At 43.7% G+C, this 21,901-nt stretch overlaps 1 protein-coding gene across 5 annotated transcripts in view; it reads right to left on the bottom strand.

The window, feature by feature from the left end:
* ALG9 (ALG9, alpha-1,2-mannosyltransferase) overlaps positions 1-21,901 on the bottom strand; it is a 35,419-nt gene that overhangs the window by 4,478 nt on the left and 9,040 nt on the right. For 3 of the 5 annotated variants that reach the window (XM_021375941.1, XM_021375942.1, XM_021375943.1), the window contains exons 10-15: positions 21,213-21,367; positions 18,867-18,996; positions 18,021-18,168; positions 17,573-17,702; positions 12,654-12,784; positions 1,787-1,902 (exon numbers count right to left, since the gene is read on the bottom strand). In XM_021375941.1, coding sequence (XP_021231616.1) covers positions 1,787-1,902; positions 12,654-12,784; positions 17,573-17,702; positions 18,021-18,168; positions 18,867-18,996; positions 21,213-21,367 — 810 coding nt within the window. Of the gene's footprint in view, positions 1-1,786; positions 1,903-4,363; positions 6,762-12,651; positions 12,785-15,407; positions 15,565-17,572; positions 17,703-18,020; positions 18,169-18,866; positions 18,997-21,212; positions 21,368-21,901 lie in introns of those variants that run through there. The other 2 variants (XM_021375944.1, XR_002432629.1) reach the window with 2 other exon arrangements.

Below are 21,901 nucleotides of genomic sequence, written 5' to 3'. Positions count from 1 at the left end.
ACATCCTTATCTCTAAATTGAAGATAAATGGATTTGAAGGCTGGACTATTTGGTGGATAAAAAACTGATTGGGTGGTCGCAGCCAGAGGGCTGTTGTCAATGGCTCTATGTCCAGGGGGAGGCCGGTGACGAGTGGTGTCCCCCAGGGTTCTGTCTTGGGACCGGTGCTCTTCAGCATCTCTATCAATGACATAGATGATGGGTTTGAGTGCACCCTCAGCAAATTCGTGGATGACAGCGAGCTGAGTGGTGCAGCTGACACAACAGAAGGAAGGAACACCATCTAGAGGGACCTGGAGGGGCTTGAAAAGACAAAACTGTGAAAGCCTAGCTTTGGGGATAGATAAGCGTTAATTTCCTCCCTCTCCTCCAAGGAAATACGTAGTACTTGAAAAGGTTCCACGATTTTCCCTCAGAGGAATTCAGACTTCCTCTCATCTAACTGCTTTCCTGCCTTGTCTACCTGGACTTTAAACCAAGGTGAACTAGTGCAAATCACCTTTCAAACCAGTGTGGTGCTCTCCTCCACACACGAGCTTTAAATGTCCTCCATCAAGCTAACTGCCCCACTCACTGTAAACCTCAGGAGAGACGAGCACTTGGAAACAGTCTCACTTGGTCAGGAGCTGCAGAGCACAAGGGGCCAGTGGGGGGGATCTTTTTGGCCTCAGCTCCGAGGGCACAAAGACAGCTTTCACTTGGCTACATTGCAGAATGCAATTAAGGACCATGCTGCCTTCCCCTACCAGCAGAGGAGAAAAGCTTCCTACCAGAGCCAAATACTATGACACTGAATGATTTGCACACTGCAAATCTTCAAGCTGCTTCTTAGTGAAACAGAAAAACAACAGTGAGTGCACTGAGAAGCAGAGCAGCCAATATAGTTCCTCTCTTTAAGGAACTGCATGGAGATTATAGAGAACTTCAGTAACAGGGAAAGTGAGTGTTGCAATAATTGAAAATAGAGAGAAATGATGCATCAAGGACTTGCAGTGATAAAGCAAGCAATGTACACATAAAAAAAATCAATTAAGACAGTGCTTTGAAGAAAAAAGCTATTTTTAGTGAGCATCCTTGATACCTTTACACTGCAAGTAATGCAAGCATGAATTGTCACCAGCAGAGACCAGCTTAGCATAATAACAGTGCACATGCACATGGGCAGCCCTGCCCATGGCCGGGGGTGGCACTGGGTGGGCTTTAAGGCCCCCTCCAACCTAAGTCCTTCTATGGTTCTGTGACTGCAGACCCAAGACACAGGGACAGAGCACAGAAAAGTAGACAGGAAATTGGAGAGGTGAGAATGGCCAAAATGGGCCTGGGATGCCCTCATCCTGATAACACAGTACACAAGCAGACTCCACTAGAGTCAGTGAGAGTCTTCTCAAGAACTGTAATGGAACCAAGACTTCACCATGGGACTGAATAAATAAATGAACCTGTGGCTTCCTCTTCCCAAACTCCATTCTTTCTTGAAAAAGATGAACTGAAAAACGCTCCATACACAACAGAAAATGAAAACACGATCTGGCAGCCCTTTGAAGGCTCCCACAACCTTGCCTTCTATGAATGCCCATGAGTCATTGCTACGCAAACAAGAGCTGCCAACATGGGAGACTTTAGGCAAGATTCCAGCAAGACAGGAGAAACAAATACCAAAACAAGAGAGCAACAGTATTTTAACAGCTTGCGTGGAAGAACAAATATTGACAAGAAAAAGCCAGCTCATTCTCTCAATTCTTGTGAGGGTAGATCTGGCACTAAAAGGAGGTGATGCTGGGCTTACCAAACACAACAAGGAAACTTCTTAGCAAATACTTCTGAAGCAAGTGTGGCACCGGAGGTCTGAGCTGCACAAGGGCTCTGCTCATGAACAAAAGCATCCCCAATCTAGAGAACAGGCTGCAAACACACAAGAAATTCACATGACACCACAGGTAAACAGGGCTGTGTTAAGAGGCAGTCTTATCAACATTGCATCTGCTGGCAAGCACCTTGTAATCTCTTCTTTGCCTGCATTTAGAAGAAAATACCTCCCTGCCCAAATACTGTGAGATATATGCTGTGACCAGAATCCCAGGGCATTTTTATGATGTTAAAAAAAGAAGCTATTTGTTTTGGACTGACAGAAAGAATGTATTTGTCAGTACATTCTGCTAGATTGAGGACAGGGAGCCTAATTGAAAAGCAGCAGTTAAGCGAGGCTGGAAGGGAGCAATGGGACTGAAAGCAGAGGTTCCCACCTGTTGGCTGTGACCCCACTTACGGATGAATCCTTTCAGCCACAGGTTCCAGAGACAGGCCAGCCTAACAGAACAGGTTTATTCTTCTTTGCAATAAACCTCTCCATTTGCAAACTGCTGTCCCCATCCCTGAGAGCTGCACATGGCCACCAGCTTGCTGAGCACGCTGCCTGGGAAGCAGGAAAAGCTGAAGAATCATAACAGTGCTTGGAAGCTGAGAGTAGATGAAGCTTTTCTGTGAGCAGTTCCTCACAACCTTTCCCTCATCACCTGAGCCAAGCAACCTCCTTGCACATGCACAGCTCTCTGCTCCACCTCCTCCTTTCCTCCATCCCCACACCTTACCGCACTCTCCCTATATATCCCCAGCTGGAAAGACACAGGCTGCTCCTAATGCTGCATCCACACATCCTCCCTCTGCTCTGGAAATCCCCAGAGCATATTCCTGACAAGCTGTGAGTTGAGGAGTGCACAGCCGCAGCAGCACTGAGCAGAGTCCAGGAACATGCAGTGCAATGCACTGTGCCATGTGAGCAAGGACTGCACCTGTCCCAAAGATTTTGCAGCTGGAAGGAAGGAATGACAGAGATGTGGAACGCAACCTGCCCCAAAAATCAAGGTGAAAACCCAAGTCTCTAGATTGCTACTGCTGCACCTTGACCACTGGGCTGGGCTCAAACCCAACCGAGTATGGACAATAGATCATGAACTCACCACAAAGCCCACATCCAGTGGCCCCACTGTTGCTTCTTGCTGACTCAAACACGTGTGGAAAGTGCAGCTGCCCCAGCCAAGAAGGAGGTGGGCACTGAAAACAGGAAAGGCCAAAGTAGCCTCCTGGTTTTATTGGGAGAAACAGGGCTGGGCTTTACAGCACCTGGACCATGTGTTCCAAGGCAGAGGAATGGCAGTGATCTGATTTCCGCTCCTGCTCTAAGACAGACTTTCCAACCAGCCAGTTTAAACACAGTGTAGAGGAAACTTCTTAGAGACCAACTCTGCCCACTCGTGGCAGGACAAGTGCTGCACCAGTGCCACTGGGGACTGCTGAAACCAGAGAAGGCCAGAGCAACTTTCTCTGTGCTGCATGGAATATGAAGATTGCCCTGTTCTAGCAGAAGTCATTTGAAGGTTGTTTTTGACCACATTTAAACACCTACCTGGCAATTCACCTTCTAAGCAGGACTCATGGAGGTCCAGGACAAGTAAGCAACAGTACTGGAAGAGAACCCAGCTCCCTTGCTCTCTAGACATACAGTGCATCCAATTGCAAGCACATGTTTAGAAGAGGTCCAGGAGCCTCCACCTTTGCAGCCTCAGCCTCTTCCTTGAGGCTGACAGGAGCCAAGGGTTCCTGTCCTGCTCTGGCTGCAGCACCCCAACCCTGCACTGCTGCTGCCCTGAGATGGAGCTGGGCAGGGGGCAGCAGGAGGACTATGTTGATCCAGAGTCCTGCTAGGTGCTGCTGCTCTCTCCCTGCTCATCCACACTGACCTTTTTCGCTGCTTAGCAGACACAGCTGGAGTTTGCAAAGCAGACAGATGGGGCCTCGTCAGTACTTCTCTAGGGAAGCAGCTGGAGACACCTGCAGTTATTCATAGGGATGTACTGAATCTCAGTGGGGCTGGGATGATACTCAGGTTCAGACAGATGCTGGAGGAGAAAGAAATTTACAGTTCTTTCCCCCAGCAGTGCCTGCAGAGCTGGCAGCTCAGAAACACAGAATTCCATTAGCAGGGGCTCTGTCTACCACCACTTGGAGCCCTTCCTACAGCAAAATAAACACACAACAGACCCACTTGGTATCTCCTGCTGGATGTCAGGTGGACTCAAATACTGAGATAGACTTGAAATTAACCACTGTTGTAGCAGGTACCAAATTTCAGTCTGATCTTCACAGTATCACACCATGCTTTACAGAAATCTCTGTGCTGTAATGCAACACAGCCAGGTGCCTGCTCCACACACCTCAACCCCTGAAGAACAGAGACAAAGGCAGCAAAAATCAAACCAAGGCTGCAGGCACTGTCCCAGCACACTCACCAGCAGGTTTGGGTACAGCCCCCTCCTGCCCAGGGAACCCGTGGAGCAGTCTCTGGTCTGACCCTATGTCCCCAAGGTTGCAAACAACAAGATTTTATTTTTCAATAGAGAACATAAATTAGCTGTTCGAAACCTGTCTCCTAATGATAACAAGATCATGCATTTGCTATAACAAAGGTCAAAGTAAGAACAAAGAAAACAAAGTCCCCTCCCCACAAGTTTGCTAACAAAATCAGAAAAGCAATCTACAAGACACCTTTATAAATGTGTTTGGGTTTGGTTTTTTTTGGACACAGCTTCACCTTTTGGAACAAATCTCTTTGCACACACAACTGCATTCAAACTGGGTGGTGTACAACAGCCCTGACTTAGGAATTAAACTAGAGAGGAAGATGGAACAGCCACAGCCATTTAAAACACATCTTTACTGCACTATCTTTTTGCATTAAACATGAGGTTAAGGGCTATGACAGCATGGAACAGTTGCACAAACAGCACCAGGGAGAGGTGCAGCTGATTCTTCAACTACGTTTGTTTCTTTATTTCATTTAAGGTCAGAGATTAGCAAGGGGAGGGGCAACAAACAGGGCCACGGATCTGGTTTTGGTTCACCAATGCAGAGCCCTGTTTGACATGTGTGTTTGCACAAGGGGAAGCACAGGCTGGAGGGTGGGAGGGAATGCTGCGAGCACAGCCCCCACCATGCTGATTAGCGTGGTTCCCATACCGGCTCACCCAGCAGGCCAAGACACTGATGTCACAAATAATCCCCCTAAGCCTTCAAGGTTTAAATTCACAGTTCCAGCTTCAGTCTGTTTCTCCATACAGTGGGGATCCAAGGGAAGAGAACTGCGTTCTCCATGCTGCAATCAACCAAAGTGCATTTGCTCTTACCATGTATAAGCTGTCTCTACCAGAGCACAATACCATTGGAAAACTTTCCAGTGAAAGTCAGAGGATTCAGAATGCCTCTCCCTACAATTCCAAGTTTCTCTTACAGTTTAACCTCTGCTTTCCTCCTCATCCTGCTCCTCCTGCTCTGTCCCAGTAACGCCAGGTTAGATCACAGCCCTGCTGGTGCCGCCTGTTGTCTTCATCCTGTTTGGATGCTGACCTGCAGACTGGCCAAGAGACCTGCCTAGCACCCTGCACCTGCACGGACACGTGCTGCTCAGGGACACGTGCTTTTCCATTTGCATACCAACCAGTCTGCTCCCTGATCCTCTTGCTCCAGCATTCTGTCACTGCAATCTAACCACAGTCAGCGAAGCATGTAGATTGTGTAGCCTCTTCTGTAAAGGGAACTTCCTCTCTGCTCCAATCTTGTGCTGTCCTATTCCTGTACAGTTCCAAGAATGCAGGTGAAAGCAATTCCATTAAGCCTGTAATACTGCATGCTTTTAAAATAGAGATGGAATTAAATACAGCATTCCTCTGGAGCATATTAGAACAACAGAAGAAATACGCTCTACCTGGTAGATTCAGAAAACAGATTTAAAAAAATAAAATTAACCTTTCTTCTGTCTTTTCCCAGAAATTTTAAGATGCTATATTTAGAACTGAAAGGATGTTACAGGTATCTTTAAAAAATTATAAATAATGAGCAAATCCTTTGTGTTTCATGGTGTCAAATATAACAAAAGCAACTCAGTCCCATTAAAACAGACAATTAGCTCAATTCGTAAGTTTGTGGTACCTTTCTTTTTTCCCCAAAGTGCAAATTTTTCCTTGAAAGTATCTTCTGTACAGAGCAACTTCAGGCTGTTTCTCCATGGCATACACTGCTTCGCTCGAGACTCAGTGCATTTCACAGTTAATTGTCTTTCAAGTGTTTTCCTCTTTTCCCCTTCTTTTTGGTTTCAAAAGGAAAAGCAACAACAAAAAACAACCGTAAGATCTGTTGTCTGAAAAAAAATCCCTAGAAGAAAGTGAACACCACTTAAATAGATCAGGATCAGAGAGCTGGGGAGTAAAGCTGGACTTTCCACATGCCAGACTGCAACCCGGAGCAGAACCTGATATTGTCATTTCTTTTTATTTTCCATTTTTCTCTTCTCTGGTATAATAGGTATAAACACAGGGAGCAGCAAAGATAATATGTTTGGAGATGGTGCTGAATCTTCCAGCTGGTTCTAAACCAACAGGTTCTGTGCAGGCAGAGCAGACACCTGGCTCTTAGTACTGAAAGCAGATGATGGATCCTTCTTACAGCTGGAAGCTTACAGAGTGAAATCACTTCATGGGAATCTTTATTAGTGGATATCACAAGCGCAGTCTTTCAGAAAGGAAAATGAAGAAGGCTTAGGCAGCTGTCCCAGAGCATCAGTTGGTTTTGTTACTCAGGTGTGTTGCTAGCCTCCCATTTTTCTCTTGGTTTGCTTCAACCTCCGGGATTTCAGAATAGTATAGTTTGCATACTGTGTGTACCTTTCTGAGAGGAGAGGGATGTAGAATGCACGCAGCAGCTTTGAGGACCTGAAACCAGAAAGGAAACGATGAATCATCCTTAAAGTATTCATTAGCCAGCATGTTCAAAGAAATACAAAAGAAGGTTTGCAAAAGATCTGGGCTGGTGAGTCAGTGATGCAAGGAATGCCAACGGAGCAAGCATACAAAACCCAGTCCCTTTTTCTTCTCATCTGTGGGACCGAAGCTGGCTCGTGACAGCATCACAAACTGAGGGCATCAGCTTGCCCTATTCTTCAGCCTGCCTGTTATTCCAATGGGATGTCAAGCCATGTTTATCAAAAGAAGCTTAGCTTCAGGATATCAGGGTCCAAAGGGCAGACAGTACAGCCCTGTGGGCCTTCAGCATCATACAGCTAGGCAGGCCTCCCACTCACCAGGGCACATCCTGAAGGTGAAAGAGAGCAAGGCTGTGTTTAATTCCTCATTGCTTCTTTTCTATCCAGTCTTTCTGATCACCTACTCTTCCACACATGCCTGAAGGGCAAGACAAACTTTGATGGGCAATGGAATTTCGGAGTTTTCCTTTTGTGCTGATCTTCTGTTGAGGAGGGTACTGAATTAAAGAGGGATGGAACATCCTAAAGCCTACAAGGCAGTCTGCTGGAGGCTGCCAGTACTTGTTGGTCATTTTAATTCATACCTCCTGGCTGGTAACACAGCCAAGGTTCTGGTCTTCCAGCTCAATTCAATTCAATCTTTCAGAAGACTGTGTTTTGTCTCCTTACTGTAAGGCATCACTGGATATCTTTAAAAAGATAACCTACGAAGAAATGGCAGGAACTGCCACCATGAACTTCATCTCCCAGGAGGCTCCTAGGGTTCTCTGCCTTACTGTAATGAAGGCACATTCATCCAACCCTGGCCCCCACATGGCCCAGCCCAGTACCAGGCGTGCTTCCATCTCTCCCAGCACCCACGCAGCAGTGTGTGGGCTGAACCCCAGGCATGGGAAGGGCGCAGGGCAGTGCTGACTCCAGTGATGGCCAGTAACGGTGTGCACTGTGATGCACTGGCTAAACACAGTGCTGTGAGCGGCGAAAAATATGCAGCTGTGACTTGCGTTCTGATAAAGGAGAACAGCCTTCAAGATTGCTGAAAAAATCACCAATTTTTGCTATATTTGTGATTCTATTTTCAATCAACATAAAAACATTACCTGCAAATTTTCAAATGGAATGTATAGACTTGCAATCAGATATTCAACTCAGAGAGCTGATCGTGTCTCTTTACCAGACTTCTACGAGCCCTCTCTTATCAGAGAGATATCCCTCACTTCACAGTCACACCTTATTCATGTCACATTTCATCCATCATCTCTGACCAACACCATGAGACCTCACTGAGAACTGCAGCCACTGCCACCAAACCAGACTGATGCGTTAGATTCACAAGGTCATACACCCCACTAGTTTTATGGCTTCATTGCTCTTCTTTATGTTTTACTAAAAAATATTAAACATTAAAATAAATTTTGTTACTTATATACATGAACTATATTATATACTTTATGAGGGCTTCTGCAAAAGTAATGCCTCCTATTTTATGACGTTGGCCTGTGATATCAGAGGCGGATGGTGGTGGTATGGCAGTAGAGGCTGAACCTTCCCACCAATATCCTGTTCCATGTTGTTGCCATGTGACAGATGGCAGCAGAGGGGCAAGCTGACACAATGGTGTCTGACATGGAAGTGGGAATGAAGCAGAGATGTGTCCCTGAATTCCTTCATGCAGGAAAATGGCACCTACTGACATTCATTGGTGCTTGCTGAAGGTTTCTGGAGACCAAACAGTGGATGTGAGCACAGTGAGGTGTGGGTGGTGCACTTCAGCAGTGGTGACAGTGGGTCATCTATGCTGGTGCAGATTTTTACATTGCTGACAAGTATGCACACCTAATGGTGGTGATTATGTTGAAAAACAGCATTTTATAGTTGAGAACTTCCTCTATCAAACAGTGCTACTGTGCTCATTGTATCTGTTGTCCTTTCCATGGAAATAGGCATTATTTTTGGAGCAACCTACATATACACAAGCCAAAACAATTCTTCATTCAATGCACTCCAGGCAAGCCAAAAGGTTGGACATCCATGCTGTAATGCATCTGAGAACAAGCAGCTCCTGATCTCCTGCAACTTAGAGTAGATGACCAACAAGGAGAAGTCTGGTGATGCCTTACTTGCATTATGACGTTGATGTGATGAGAGAATCACATCTCAAATATAAAAATACAAATCCCTGAAAATGGCATGGCAAATGATAGCACCACTATATATGTACCACAGCGATAAGCTCAGCCTTTGTGCTTGTTAAGCAACAACCTTCTCACTAAAACAAAGACTCCAGCATGGACAAAGGCAAGGCAGGGCTCTCTGCTGCTGGTAACACAGGAGCCCTGTAGGCCTTGCTTCCAGTAAGAAGCTCACAGCTGATGATGCTTCTACAGCTCAAGAATCTATGAGACAACTTTGAAGTCAGACAGAGAATCTCCGGCCTACCTCCTGCCGCCTCATTCATCAGGCTCAGACAACAGATAGCACATAGAAGGGGTGGGGATGACAGATGACAATTAACATATATAATGTTCTGTTTGCATTTGCTTCTAAATTTGGCCCCAGGAGATCATGACTGTGTAGCCTTATTCAGCACATCACTCATAAGCAACATGCTGGTAGCCAGGTGAAGTCCACAGTGACACCAAGCTACGCTTGCACTTACTGGAACACCACTGCAGAAAGGCTGGCTCCAGGTCAGAGCCAGGCAACAGGCAAATTCTGCCCAGGTCTTGCAGTGCTCCAGACATGTCAGGATTGGGTTGTTTGCTTCTAGAGAAACAACTGCTGCATCACCCAGAGCAGTTTCCAGCTGGGACAGAGGTGCACTGCAGCCAGTAGGCCCAGCAGAACTGGGACCACAGTGCTACATAGTGCTGAGCAGACTTCTGTAAATTACCTTTTGGCCTTCAGGAGAAAGGACCTCAACAGCTCTGTTCTACTGACACCAGCGGAAGCAAGGATGAATTGAAGATGTTCATGTCGCCCTTCCCAAATGCAAAGACTGACATGGAGTGGAAGCAACTGGAAATATGTGAGGGTGAGGGGTCTTGTAACCTGAACTTCTCACTCTAGACAATTTAGAATGAAGCTTGACAAGGAAGAAGAGAAGGGAATGGCAGAAAGAACAGGCAGGAGGATGATCAATCTCTGCCACATGGGTCAGACCTCACTCCTACGGGTCACACCTCCGTGGGCACACACAGGAAGCTCATGACCAAAGCTCTCTGAGAATCTCTACATGTTACATTTTGTACCATCTGTGCCCCAGATCAGGGATCTAGCTACTTATGAAACAAAGGCAGGGAAACCATTTCATGAAATGATAAGGAAAGCACCACTGAAGGGAATGAGAAGATCACCTATCAAACCAGGGTAATGATATTTTACCACAAGATGACTGAATCATTAACCTTACACTAAGAATATATATATATTTTTTTCTATGATGGAAAATCTAGGGGTGAGAACACAAGTGTTTGGAGTGAGCTGACAGCTCAGCCTAAAGAGCTGGAAAATGTGCTCATCAGCAGGGAGCTGTCATCTATTCCCCCTTTTCTGTGCCAGAATTGGAGTGCCAATATAGAATTAAATGGACCTGGACAAAGCAGCATCCTGAGGAGCATTAACTGCAGCTTGGAGCGCTCTCTAATTCAATTAACAGCACCATTTATCAGAGACAGCTGAGATTTACACTTGCTGACATCAATGTGAGACTCACAGTGAGTCCCAGAAGCCTTCAGTTCAGCAGGAGCGAATGGAACTGCTGGGGTCATTTATTTTCAAAGAACAAGATCTGCAAGGACTTTTGCTTTGTTGTTTTTTTAAATGCTCCTTGCTCTGCAGCCACTGAGCTGCGGACCTGAAATCTCCACCGGCTGCTTCCCTTGCAGCTCAGTTTGAAGTAACACTCTTCTTATTTATCAAAAAAAAAGCTGCATTTTCACTGTGCTTTTACACTTAACTTCCTAGGTACCGAGTGGCACTTCCCACTCACTGTGGGGAAGCAGGTGCTGGCTTTAAGAACTGCATCATTCCACTGAGCTGGCAGGGGGAGGCACATGCTCAGAGATGCACCCAGCCCAGTTCATTACATGAAGCTCCTGATGCACCTCCACTGACCCTCCCCACAAACCTTCATGTCATACTTTGTGAAGACCTCTCCCCAAAAACCCACTGGCTCTGGGATCCTTCCAGCTTACCAGTTCCCAGCACCTAACACACTTTCTGCCCTTTTTTCTCATTGCTTCCCCAGTCAGAATGCTCTGCAGTTTGACCATCTGTGACTCCTCACAACAAGCTGCTGCCCACGGTGAGATTCTACTTTTGCTACAACAACCCAAGTTATTACTCAAATCAAAACGATCGTACAAGTTTCCACTGCTCTGCTTGGAAATAAGCTACCAGCAGGAAGCACTCAGACAGCATTTTTCTCAGAAGCACCAAAATGAACCCCCCTCTACCTATGGATTCATCCACATTCCTGATCAGCCAACCAGATGTTTATGCTTGGCAGGGTGCTGGGCTTTGGCTGTAAATAGGGCAATTATTTAATTTTATACATTTTCCCTGATAATAATGGGAATTTTAAAAAAAGAGGAAGGAAGAAAAATTTAATTGAACAACTCATGGAAACAGCATTACAGAAACAAAGAATGACAAAGACTCACTTCAGTACCAAGCTATGTACTTCTCGCTAATGTAACTCCTTGCACTGAACCTAGGCAGCATTGTAGAAACACCTGAATGTGTCTTCAAATCAGAAATCCACGTAACTTCAGACATTTGGGGGTACAGGCGCTGCAAAAGGAGTCCTCTGCAATACTCTTGTGTAGATGCTTCTGTTGCCTCATTAATGAGAGTCACTGGCTATCTCATTCTCCTCTCTTGAAGTCCTGCTCTAACATAACAGCAGGTCTTTAGGCAAGCACAGCTCGTGAAAAGCCATGCCAAGGAAATTCATTTATGTCAGCAAGCCAGGAACACAAAAGCAACCCCTGGGAAAAGCATATCATCACTATTTCTAACTGTCCAACTGCTTTCACCAGCCCTACTCCCTGGAGGGATCTATTAAGAGGAAGTAATAGTGTCTCATATAGAATACCAGAGGGCACTGAACTCTGTGCTGTCCACCTTGATAGGACAGCAGCATGGCCAAAGCTTTAAATGGCTAAAAAAACATCCCCAAATAGCTGAGGGTTTCTGTCTTTGTAGAGATGTATTAAAAACACTCCCAGTTTGACAAACTGGATCCCACTGTTAGCCTAGAGGATAGCAATTTCAACCTCTGCTTCTCAAAAAAATTCCTTGTCAAATACACAAACTATTATTCAGTGAGCAGCAGAACTAACAAAGAGCTAATTCTGACAGAGGTCTGTTACAGGAGCTCTCCAATGCCTAATAAAGGTGTGACCTTGGTCACTTGCACTCACTGTGGCCACCTCCTCTCTTCATCTGCCAGCTTTCATAAAACTTCTAGGAGTTCACTCTGAGACTGACTTACATCTGTCTACTGAATTTGGCTAAAACAAAACTGCAGACTTAAAAGTATATTGGGAAAAGAAGATGTACATCTTATTTCTTTACAAAGAAAAAAAAAGAACATCAGCAAGAAGCACCAAGATAGGACTCCTTTTAAAAATAATCCTTGTTCCTCAACTCTTCCCAGCTTGCTTCATCCTCTAAAGCAACCTGACAAAGGATCCACTGCAGCCAGCAAGCTGCCTTTACAGGAAACTGGATTTCAAGCTGACATTTGCCAGTGTAGCTTTCCTTCCTGTGCACAGCTGTTGTAAGCTGTTAGTTCACAGATCTTTCAGTCTCACTAATTTCAAACAATAAAACATACCTGGAAGCGTCTAGGAATGGCTTGTAGGCAATGGTAACCCACTCTTCTTTGTTGGAGGAGTATCTTGGCTCCCTTGGGCTTTCAGCTGCTGTATCCAAGTCCACTAGATAGTGGCATTTGGAAATGTCGATCTGTAAAAAATAAAGATTCTTGCTGTTTATTTCCCATAGGCTCCTGGTTGCACATATTCATACAGGCATTTTTATTCATACAGGCTGTTACATACCTATGAGAACGGGTTTAAATTTCTAGCAACATGAGAAGTACTTTATGGTAAAAGATTTTGAGTGTTTTAAAGTAAAATTTTTATTGAGGAATAAAAGCTCTCACTACTGCTATCACAGGAGGAGAAGCCTGGGCTGCCTGGAGGAAGTACCACTGCCAGCCACCTTACTCAGGAACCACCAAGACACAAAGAGGAATTTGAGGCAGTAGAAGCAATTCTGCTGGTGTTTGACTCAAGGTTGTCTAACTAACTTTTAAAGACTTCTTATGATGCTGACTCCACAAGCTCCCCAGACAAAAGACATCACTATCTTTATTGTTGGAAAGGTAAATGTTTCCTAGTGTCTAAACTGAATATTTTTTGGTCTCAGTTTTTACCCATTCCTAATTGTTTTACACCATGAACAAGCAAAACAAACTCAGTAATTGATTACAAAAACTCCACAACTAGTTAACTCCACAAGTCCCAAGGTACTGACAGAATCATGGAAAGCAAGCAGTCCCAGCAGAGTTAAGCATGTTATCTGGTGCAAATCATGCTGGGTTTGTGGAGGAACAACCTGGTCTGTAGCACTGGTGACCCCCACCGCCTCTCTTGCAGCAGATGGACATCACATTGCACCTCTCAGACCACATGCACTTGCTATCAGTGAAGTCATGCCTTTATCAGCTGCCTAAGATGCAATTAACTGCTTTGCCCTGCCAAAAATGTTTGGTAACACTTGGTTAAATTATAAAAATGTATTCAAGGAAGCAATGTCACGAATGATTTATGTGTGTGTGATCTCCCCATTAAGCGAGCTATGGGCAGTGTCCTCAGGAGACTCGCATCATGCAATCTGTTTCCTTCCAGTGGGGGAAGAGCGTTCTTGGGTATGAGCAGGGAATATTATTCATTCATATGCAACAGCGTCCTTTCCAGACAACAGCTTCCTCCTCCTGCCCTTGTTCTCCCCACTCCTTACAGGTTCCCCTGCAGACGTACATGTGAGCTGCTGAGACAAGTATCAACAATCAGATACAGAGAAGATTTGAGCTCCTATCAGGACAAACTCCCTTTTAACAATAAGCATCAGATGTAAGATAAGTTTTGTATGCGGCAGTTCAACAAAGGGCTGCATTGTACAGAAACCTCAATATTAAGCACGAAAGATCTAGAGAATAAGACAGGTATATATGAGTAAAGGCTCATATCTTCCTCTTGAACATCTAATTGTCTCCATGTGACACAATAAGTCATTTTCAAAAGTGAACTACAAACTCTAGGGCCTGAGGCCATGTTTACATTGTACCAGGGTGGCTGTTATCATTGCAGTGCACCAGAGAATGGAACCTCTCACGGATGCAGCAACAAGGCTGAGCTTCTGGTGTCATTATGACTCTCAGCCACTGGGGCAAAGCAACTCCTAGCACTTATTGCCTCTGTACTTGGGTATTTTGCTGGCACTAAGTTTTGTAAGCCAAGGGTCACTCATTCTCACATCCAGCACAGCACAGGCTGAGCTTTCTGGCAAAAGCTCACAATAGTGACCTCAGAGGGAGCAGAAGTCATTCCCCTCCAAATCTGACCAATCTGGATGTCCCATCTCCAGTGTTTCTTTCTGCCAACTGAGAATGCACAGAACTCTTGGATTTTTCTGGTTTTATTGGCCTGCTACCCTTCCTTGCAACATGCCAGTGTTCCCACATACCAAAGGCACTAACAATTCCCATTCTGTCACCTGTATGTTATTAAGCATCGTACATTAAATTGTTGTGGTGTTTTGAAATTTCTGAAAACAACTCTCCAGTGGAATACAGAACAACCTGGTAATAATAGGTTGTGTCCTTCACTGATCAGGATATTTTGGTTTGGGAGACATCATAGAACTAGAATACATGCATTTAGATGCAGAAAATGACCCAAGCACAGCCTTTACTCGGGTTAAGTGGAACAGAAGATAAGTTGTAATTCCTGGTCAATAAACAACTGCAAACTAACATCAGCCTCATTAGCCACATTGATATTCCATCCCTGTGAAATGCAAGGGAGAGATGGAAGGCTGATTTTCTGATGACTGCCCAAACTGTAAGTAGATTTTCTGCCACCAGATGGCTCTATGACATCACAACTAAGTGGTAAATGAAATTACACCATGGGAAACTCAGCAAATGAGAATGTTGAATCCATTTCTTGCACTGTATCAGAAGAACATTCCAGGCCCTGCGGGAGGTTCTGGCCATTAGCAAGGATGCCCAGACCACTAACCGAGTTTTCTTCCTGTGAGCTACGTAGAATCTCTTGGAGAAACAAAAGTAGCTGCTTTGAGCACTAAGACTGATCTCACTTCTTTGTTCTAAATGCTGCATCTCCAATACTTATGAATTATCTGCCACATAGAAAGGCTTCCCTTTCTACCATTTCAAGTAGAACACAGTGTTCTCTTACAAGTCATACTGAAGCTAGTTACAACATTCATCCTGGTCAGAGAGCCAGCACAACTATGCATTTACTTGAAGATTTACACAAGATTTTGGTGATGTACAGACCTTGAAGCATTTATCTGCAGAAAATCAGTCTTAGTGAACAGAGCTGAAGTGAATTTCTAAATTACATCCTACTCCCTTCAGTTATTCTTTCCTTTTCCTCTTCCCAGTCTTTTTATTTGATGCAACTAAGTGATGGAGAGCTAGGTTTGATCACATGCTGAAAAAAAAAAAAAGAAGACTCAGTGTAGCACAGAGACAGAGCTAGTGGCAGCCCAGTCACACTGTACAAGGACAGCAGTTTGCCCAGTTTACTGCAGAAAGTTTAACTGTTTTGAGCAGAAAGATTAAGTTTACTCAAACATTTAAGAAATGCAACCAAGCTTCAGGTGGTTCCTACAGTTCCAAACAGAGGTAAATTAAATTGAAGAAAAAGTGAAGCTAAAATGGTTTAAAAAAATTCTCTTAAGTCAGGAGTTTTAACCATTTCAGATGTTAGACCCAATCTACTGCTCCTACTCAGATACCTCTTTGTCAGAGATAAAACTTCACCTTTCTTAGCAAAAGAGACAAACACATCTCCCCAGCAGCACAAGTTTAGTGCTGTTCAATGAAGGAAGACTTGCAAAACAAGGTCAAATCACTTCTTCTGTTGCTGTGGGATACTGTGAGGAAACAACGAATTACTGTTCAGTTTTCAAGCAGAGCAGTAATGGATGCTCACAGGTGAAACACTGGAATCAGTCTCATTTCTGCAGACATTATTTGGTTTCAAGCTGTCCTTGGCTCAGACCATCCTGAACTGTTTGTTTTCTCCCCTTTAAAGGGCCAACAGACACATGCTATTTAGATATGTTTGCTAGGAGGGTCCTTTGCAGTTCCTATTGACTTTTCTTTTTTAATCTGGGTATACCTGCAGTCCTTGAGGAAAGATCCTGCTCCTCCTGGCTCAGAAGCAAAAGTTTTAAGACCCTGTTTAAAAATTCACATGAAGTAGCTAATTTCTAAATATGTTCCAGGCCTTTTTACATGCATGAGAAATAGTAAAACTGTAGGGTGATATTAAGAAACAACCATGAAACAAAAGAGTCTCTCATTCCATTAGTAACAGGCTATATGCCAGCCAGCTGTCTGAGCTATAAATATGCCACAGTTGAAGATTTCCTGAATTAAATGCAGTGTAGCAGAGAACTTTCCTCAGGTGGGAACCTGCCTCCTTCCCATTTCCAGTAACTACCTAACGATTCCCAAAATAAGAGAGCTTTCACTCAGCAGATTTTTACCCACACGGTTTGCTTCTGTATACAGTGCTGCCTTCCATCCACTCCTCTGAGTGGATCACAAGTGCTCATGCAATGTTTAACAGGCCAGAGTCATGGGCCACATAAAAAAGTGCATGACCACTGTCTTCAGCAAGGATACGCTGCTCGTGTAAAGGAGAGACCTGATCCATTACAAGAGTGCTCCTTATGCACTGATGGAATATTAAATCCATCCTCCAAGGGACTGAGAAAGGATGAAGAAAAGACTAGGCGTATATGGGCAGTCCCCCTCATTCACTCTTGAGGAAAAAAAGAAAGGACGATTAAAAATCTGTACCACAAAGAATATTCAGTGAAATTCTAAGATTTAATCTGCTAAATAATTTTAAAGAAATTAGCAAACAAAAATTTAAAAATATTTATAAGCATGAACCGTTTTTGTTTGGGTAATACAAAAACAAGTCAGTAATACCAGTGTACATTAACAGCTTCCCACAAAAATCACTGATTGCAATTGTTTCACAGATTCCCAAATTAAGATCCTCTTTCTCTGTTGCAAATACGACAAATATATCCATATCTTAACAGAAGGTACAAAGGAAAATTCCAATCTCTGTTCAGCGACAAATACCTTCTGTTGGGAATTTCAAACTAAGTCACTTCACTTTCCTGTGATCATAGTAACATTATAGTGAACTCAAAATCGCAACAACTAGGAATTACCTTTTTCTTCCTTTTTTTTTTTTTCCAACTTCTTTAAATGGAAAATAGGAAGATGAAGTGCAAACAGAAACCAGACTCACATAAATCAGGACATTTTCAAGTGCTGCTGAGAACCCATTTTTGGTTTGTAACTGTACTGTCCATGGAACACAAAATGGGGAAACCCAAACACAGTTCTCAGCACTGCATTAATATGAATGGTACAGCAAGGTGAGGAACATAAAACAAGAATGTAATCCTTACGTATCGAGATGGCTCTTCCTTGTTTTGGTCATTCATGTCTGTGGGAATGATCCGTGTGGCCATTGGTCCCTTGGCAAATGGTTTGGGTAACTGGCCCCTGAATTCTGACAGGATGAACTGGAGCTGCCAACTGCAGAGAACAGTATCAGAAATCCCAGAAGGAAACTGCAGGAGGCAGTAACATTTTGTACAGAATCAAACAGAAGTATAACAATGGAAATTTCATTCCCGAGGACAGACAGCTCTTCCAGATGAGCAATCACACTACAAAACTGTCACTAATTTGTGACCAACAATCTGTTGACACCAAATTTCTAAATCTTTTGTTTTGGATATGCTGGTGTCAGAGATACAAGATTTTGAAGGTTACTCACAAAATACTTCTTGTGTGAAACGACCCTCCTTATGGATCAACACCAAACCATAACTTTCACATTACACAACTCACTTATCTGGCAGTAGAAAGCTGCTTGGGAATCTGTGCCATTCCTTTCCCACACAGACATTAACCGGCCTCCCCTCTGGCATGGTGTGAATACTTGGGTCCGTAGCAATCCTGTGAAATTCCGGGTACAGGTCCAGAGGCCCGTGATAGCCTACGGGAGGCAGAAGTTTGTAAATAAAGCTAAAGAAATAGACAATATTTGCACGACTTCCTTTAAAAGACTACAAGTAAACGTTCACTTATATTTTAAACAACTTACTGAATAAAATAATTTGTCTCTGCTAAGAAGTGACTGGAATCCAGTGTTCCCCATCCTGTAAGGGGTGCTTGTACTATTAAACCTTTCCTCACATTCTCCAGTCCTGACTGTCAGTGGCTAGTACCAAGCAAAAAATACTGATGCTGTCTAACTTCGATGAAGCGGAAACATACTACATGGCTGTGATTCAAGAAAGCACTTAGGTATGGTCCTTAATGCATCTCCATTAAGGACAAATGAACCTAATGACAAGTTTTACATGGGAAAATGTTATTTCAAGTGGGATCATATGTTTGCAAGTTTCAAGTCCCTACCTACATACTAGTCTAGGTCCACACTGTACATCACTATAGTTGTACTGGGCTGAAGGTCAGAAGATTTTTCACTGACACAATTCTAGTGACACACCACACATGTGCATGTACACACATGAATGATGACACCATTCCTCTCCCTGCAATGACATCCAAGCTTTCAGATTTCCTTACTCTTATTGTGTTCATCTAGTTAGACCAGCACGACTTTGGCTGGGCTTGTGACTCGCCAAGACCAATACCCAGGAGAGCCCAGAACAATGGTTAAATACTAACCTCGGAATAAGGCAACAGAGCGTGACAATGACAGAACGCCAAAGAGAAAGATGATGCCCAGAGCCAACCAGTTGGAGGAGACCGTGTAGTGTTCCAGGCGATAGCGCTGGAATACGAAGTGGTAACACTTCTGAGGAAAGGAAAAAGAGGATATAAATGTTTCAGAGTTTGAGCAATTTTATCAAAATGGTTTTTCAAATGGACCTTAAAGCACTGCCTACATCTCCCACCAGGTCTTTGGTCTGCGTCAGCGTTTTTTCATTCTAACACATAAGAAATACACAGAAACTTACATGGTTCAGTCACATTTCTTTACTATGAATCTAGGGTATTTATAGATATTTCAGCTGTTTTCCCTAGGAAGGCCTTTAGTCAAGCTGTAAAGCATCCTCTACTAGAGCTCTAGCTTGGTTGTTCGCAGGTGAACTATCAGCAAGTGGCCCTCCCAGAGACTTCCCATAGGACTTGCCTACACTGACCAACTGTAGTAGGCATGTTACTGAGTACTCGGGCTGTAACGCTGAAGGTCCTTCCTCATATGCTTGCTATTGGTTCACCTACTTTACTTGAACCCGTGTCGTAAGAAGGAGAGGCTGTCCTTCTTTGTTTTCATAACAAGGTGTACAACAACTCCGTGTATGGCCTTTCGGAAGAGAGTGGCCAGAGCGGGATATTCAATATGATTGGCCAGGGGCCTGCGTAAGCTTCTGGAACAGTCTAGTAAAAGATAAGATATACTATATAGTTTTGTAGCTTTTAACAATAAACGCCATTTTGCCGCTCATCATACTGATGTGTAAATGCGACGAGGTGACCGGGGACAGAAAGTAGTCCTTGCGGGCAGGGTGACAAGTTCTGAACGGAATATCATATGTGGTGGTCTTCACTACAGACCAACCCTGGTGAATTCCCCTCTAAAGGAGCTTGGCTTGGTCCCTTCCTTCTTTTCTGCCTTTCTGCAGGAGTGACTATTCACTTGCTGTCCTAACCTGGTTTCTACTCCTCATCTTGTTTGCATTTTTCTCATAGGAGCCAAATCCACGTAGTTTGGAGAAGCAGATTCTCCAACAAGCTTGTACTACTAGGGGGTCACAAATTATAACTTCCCAGCTAGATACTGAATATGTGTCAAAAGGATGTGAAACAGTACATTAAAATCTTCATTGCAGAAACACACACTAGAGATTTCTAAAATTGTATTTGACAAATGTCCTAAACTGCTGTCCTCTGGTGAACGTTCCAAGAAACACACAGTAATTCTCAGAGACGAAACTGCTGACATTACAGAGCTTGATCCTGCAACAAATGCAAGGACCGAAACTCATCCAGGGTGTTGCAGTCTAGCAGCACAAAGCAGCAATAGTGAATACAGATTAGGAGCCAGAAGAACAACCAGCTGTGGGGGGTGTGGGAAGCTGAGGGAAGGAGCAGGCAGCAGGAACAGAACGAGGCAGAACAGCTGCAATGGACTCTAACACAGATGAGTAACTGCAATCCCGCACCTCTTTCACAGAGGACAGATGAATAATTTGAAGCTTTGGGAAGACTGATATCGATTTAGAATGCTTTACTCTATGAAACGTCACAGCTGCTTTTTACTCAACATTGAGTTTTTGGTTCTTGAAATGCCCAAAACAATTTTCTTATGCCTAAACAAGATTACTTTTTCAAATCAGTGAGACTGCTATAAGCAAGTTACTAATCCTTGTGACAACTCTTGGATGTTATATTGGCACTGCAACATCACAAGAGCTCCTCACCATCCATTCCCCCTGGAAAATGGAAGAACTCAAATTCACCATGGAATAACTACCTGAGGAAATATTTTCAACTGTTTATCACTTGACATAATCCCAGACGAGGATTTTAATAGTCCAGACAGACTATTATGAAGTCTGCACTGGAGGCTAAGATTACTAGATTAGATCATTCAGTATGATGTCCAGACAGGGAAATCCCCAAAATTTTTGCTGTTGTATTCACAGTTTACCAGGGGCTAATAGATTTTCCCATACTCTCAGTCAAACTATACAGTAAGACTATGGTTTATCTTGTAATATCAGTATTACACAGTTCAGTATTAATGCATTTTGCTTCCAGAGTCTCAAGACCTATCTATGAAACACAATCCAAAAATGAAAATTAGTTAGCAGATTAAAAGTGATGAAAAGTTATGCATGGGACAGTCTTGAACAACATCATCATTATAGACTGTGTCACAACCACACACAGTCTACAAATCTTCCCAAGCTTTCAGAAGCAATGTTAAAAAGAGAGGTAGCACTTAAGCTTCCTAAAGCTATGAGCTCATAACAGAACAATAAAATCCATATTCCAGAAACTTACCTGAAGAGCAGACAGAGCTACAGCACTGCAGAGACATATGAGAGGATAGATGGGAAAGAGAAACCTCTCTTCTTTGTGAGCCTGGCTGAAGAAAATTATGATCCAAACGTACATAGGAGCTAGCGTCAGCCAGTAGGGACGGCCCAGATTCTGAACTGAAAGAAACAAGCACTCAGCAGAGTAGCAACATCACACGTTTACACTTCTCTTCCTCTTGCATGCACCCATCAGGTGCATTATCACATCCTACATTCAAAAGCCCATTCTTCATACCACATCACAGCCTTCAGACAAACACATCGTGTTCTGAGCAGCTAAAATCCAGGTAATGTGTTCATACAGTCAGCACAGCATTTTGCTCAGAGAATTGTCATAGTTTCCCACAACACTAACAGTGTCAACAGACTTAGAAGACAAATGCAGAGATGAGTGAATGGGTTACTGAATCCACGTAGGTGACAAAATCCACCAAGAACTGGCATGTCCAGGCAGGCAGGAATAAACTCTGCATTTCCTGCTGTGCATTATGCTACACATGCAAACATCAGAATGAATCTCCTCTGGATCTATCCTTTGCTTTTAAATGGCTGTTTGGCAACTGGTGTTTCCACAACCCTTGTAGCTTCATTACTAAAATAACAGCACGAGAGGTCTCTCAGGTGCCTTCTGCCCAATGCAGGAAATAACTG

The sequence above is a fragment of the Numida meleagris genome, chromosome 23 (assembly GCF_002078875.1).
Source record: "Numida meleagris isolate 19003 breed g44 Domestic line chromosome 23, NumMel1.0, whole genome shotgun sequence".
NCBI classification, from domain to species: Eukaryota; Metazoa; Chordata; class Aves; order Galliformes; family Numididae; genus Numida; species Numida meleagris.
The sequence above is the reverse complement of the archived record's forward strand: the minus strand, read 5'-3'. Positions and strand labels throughout refer to the sequence as shown.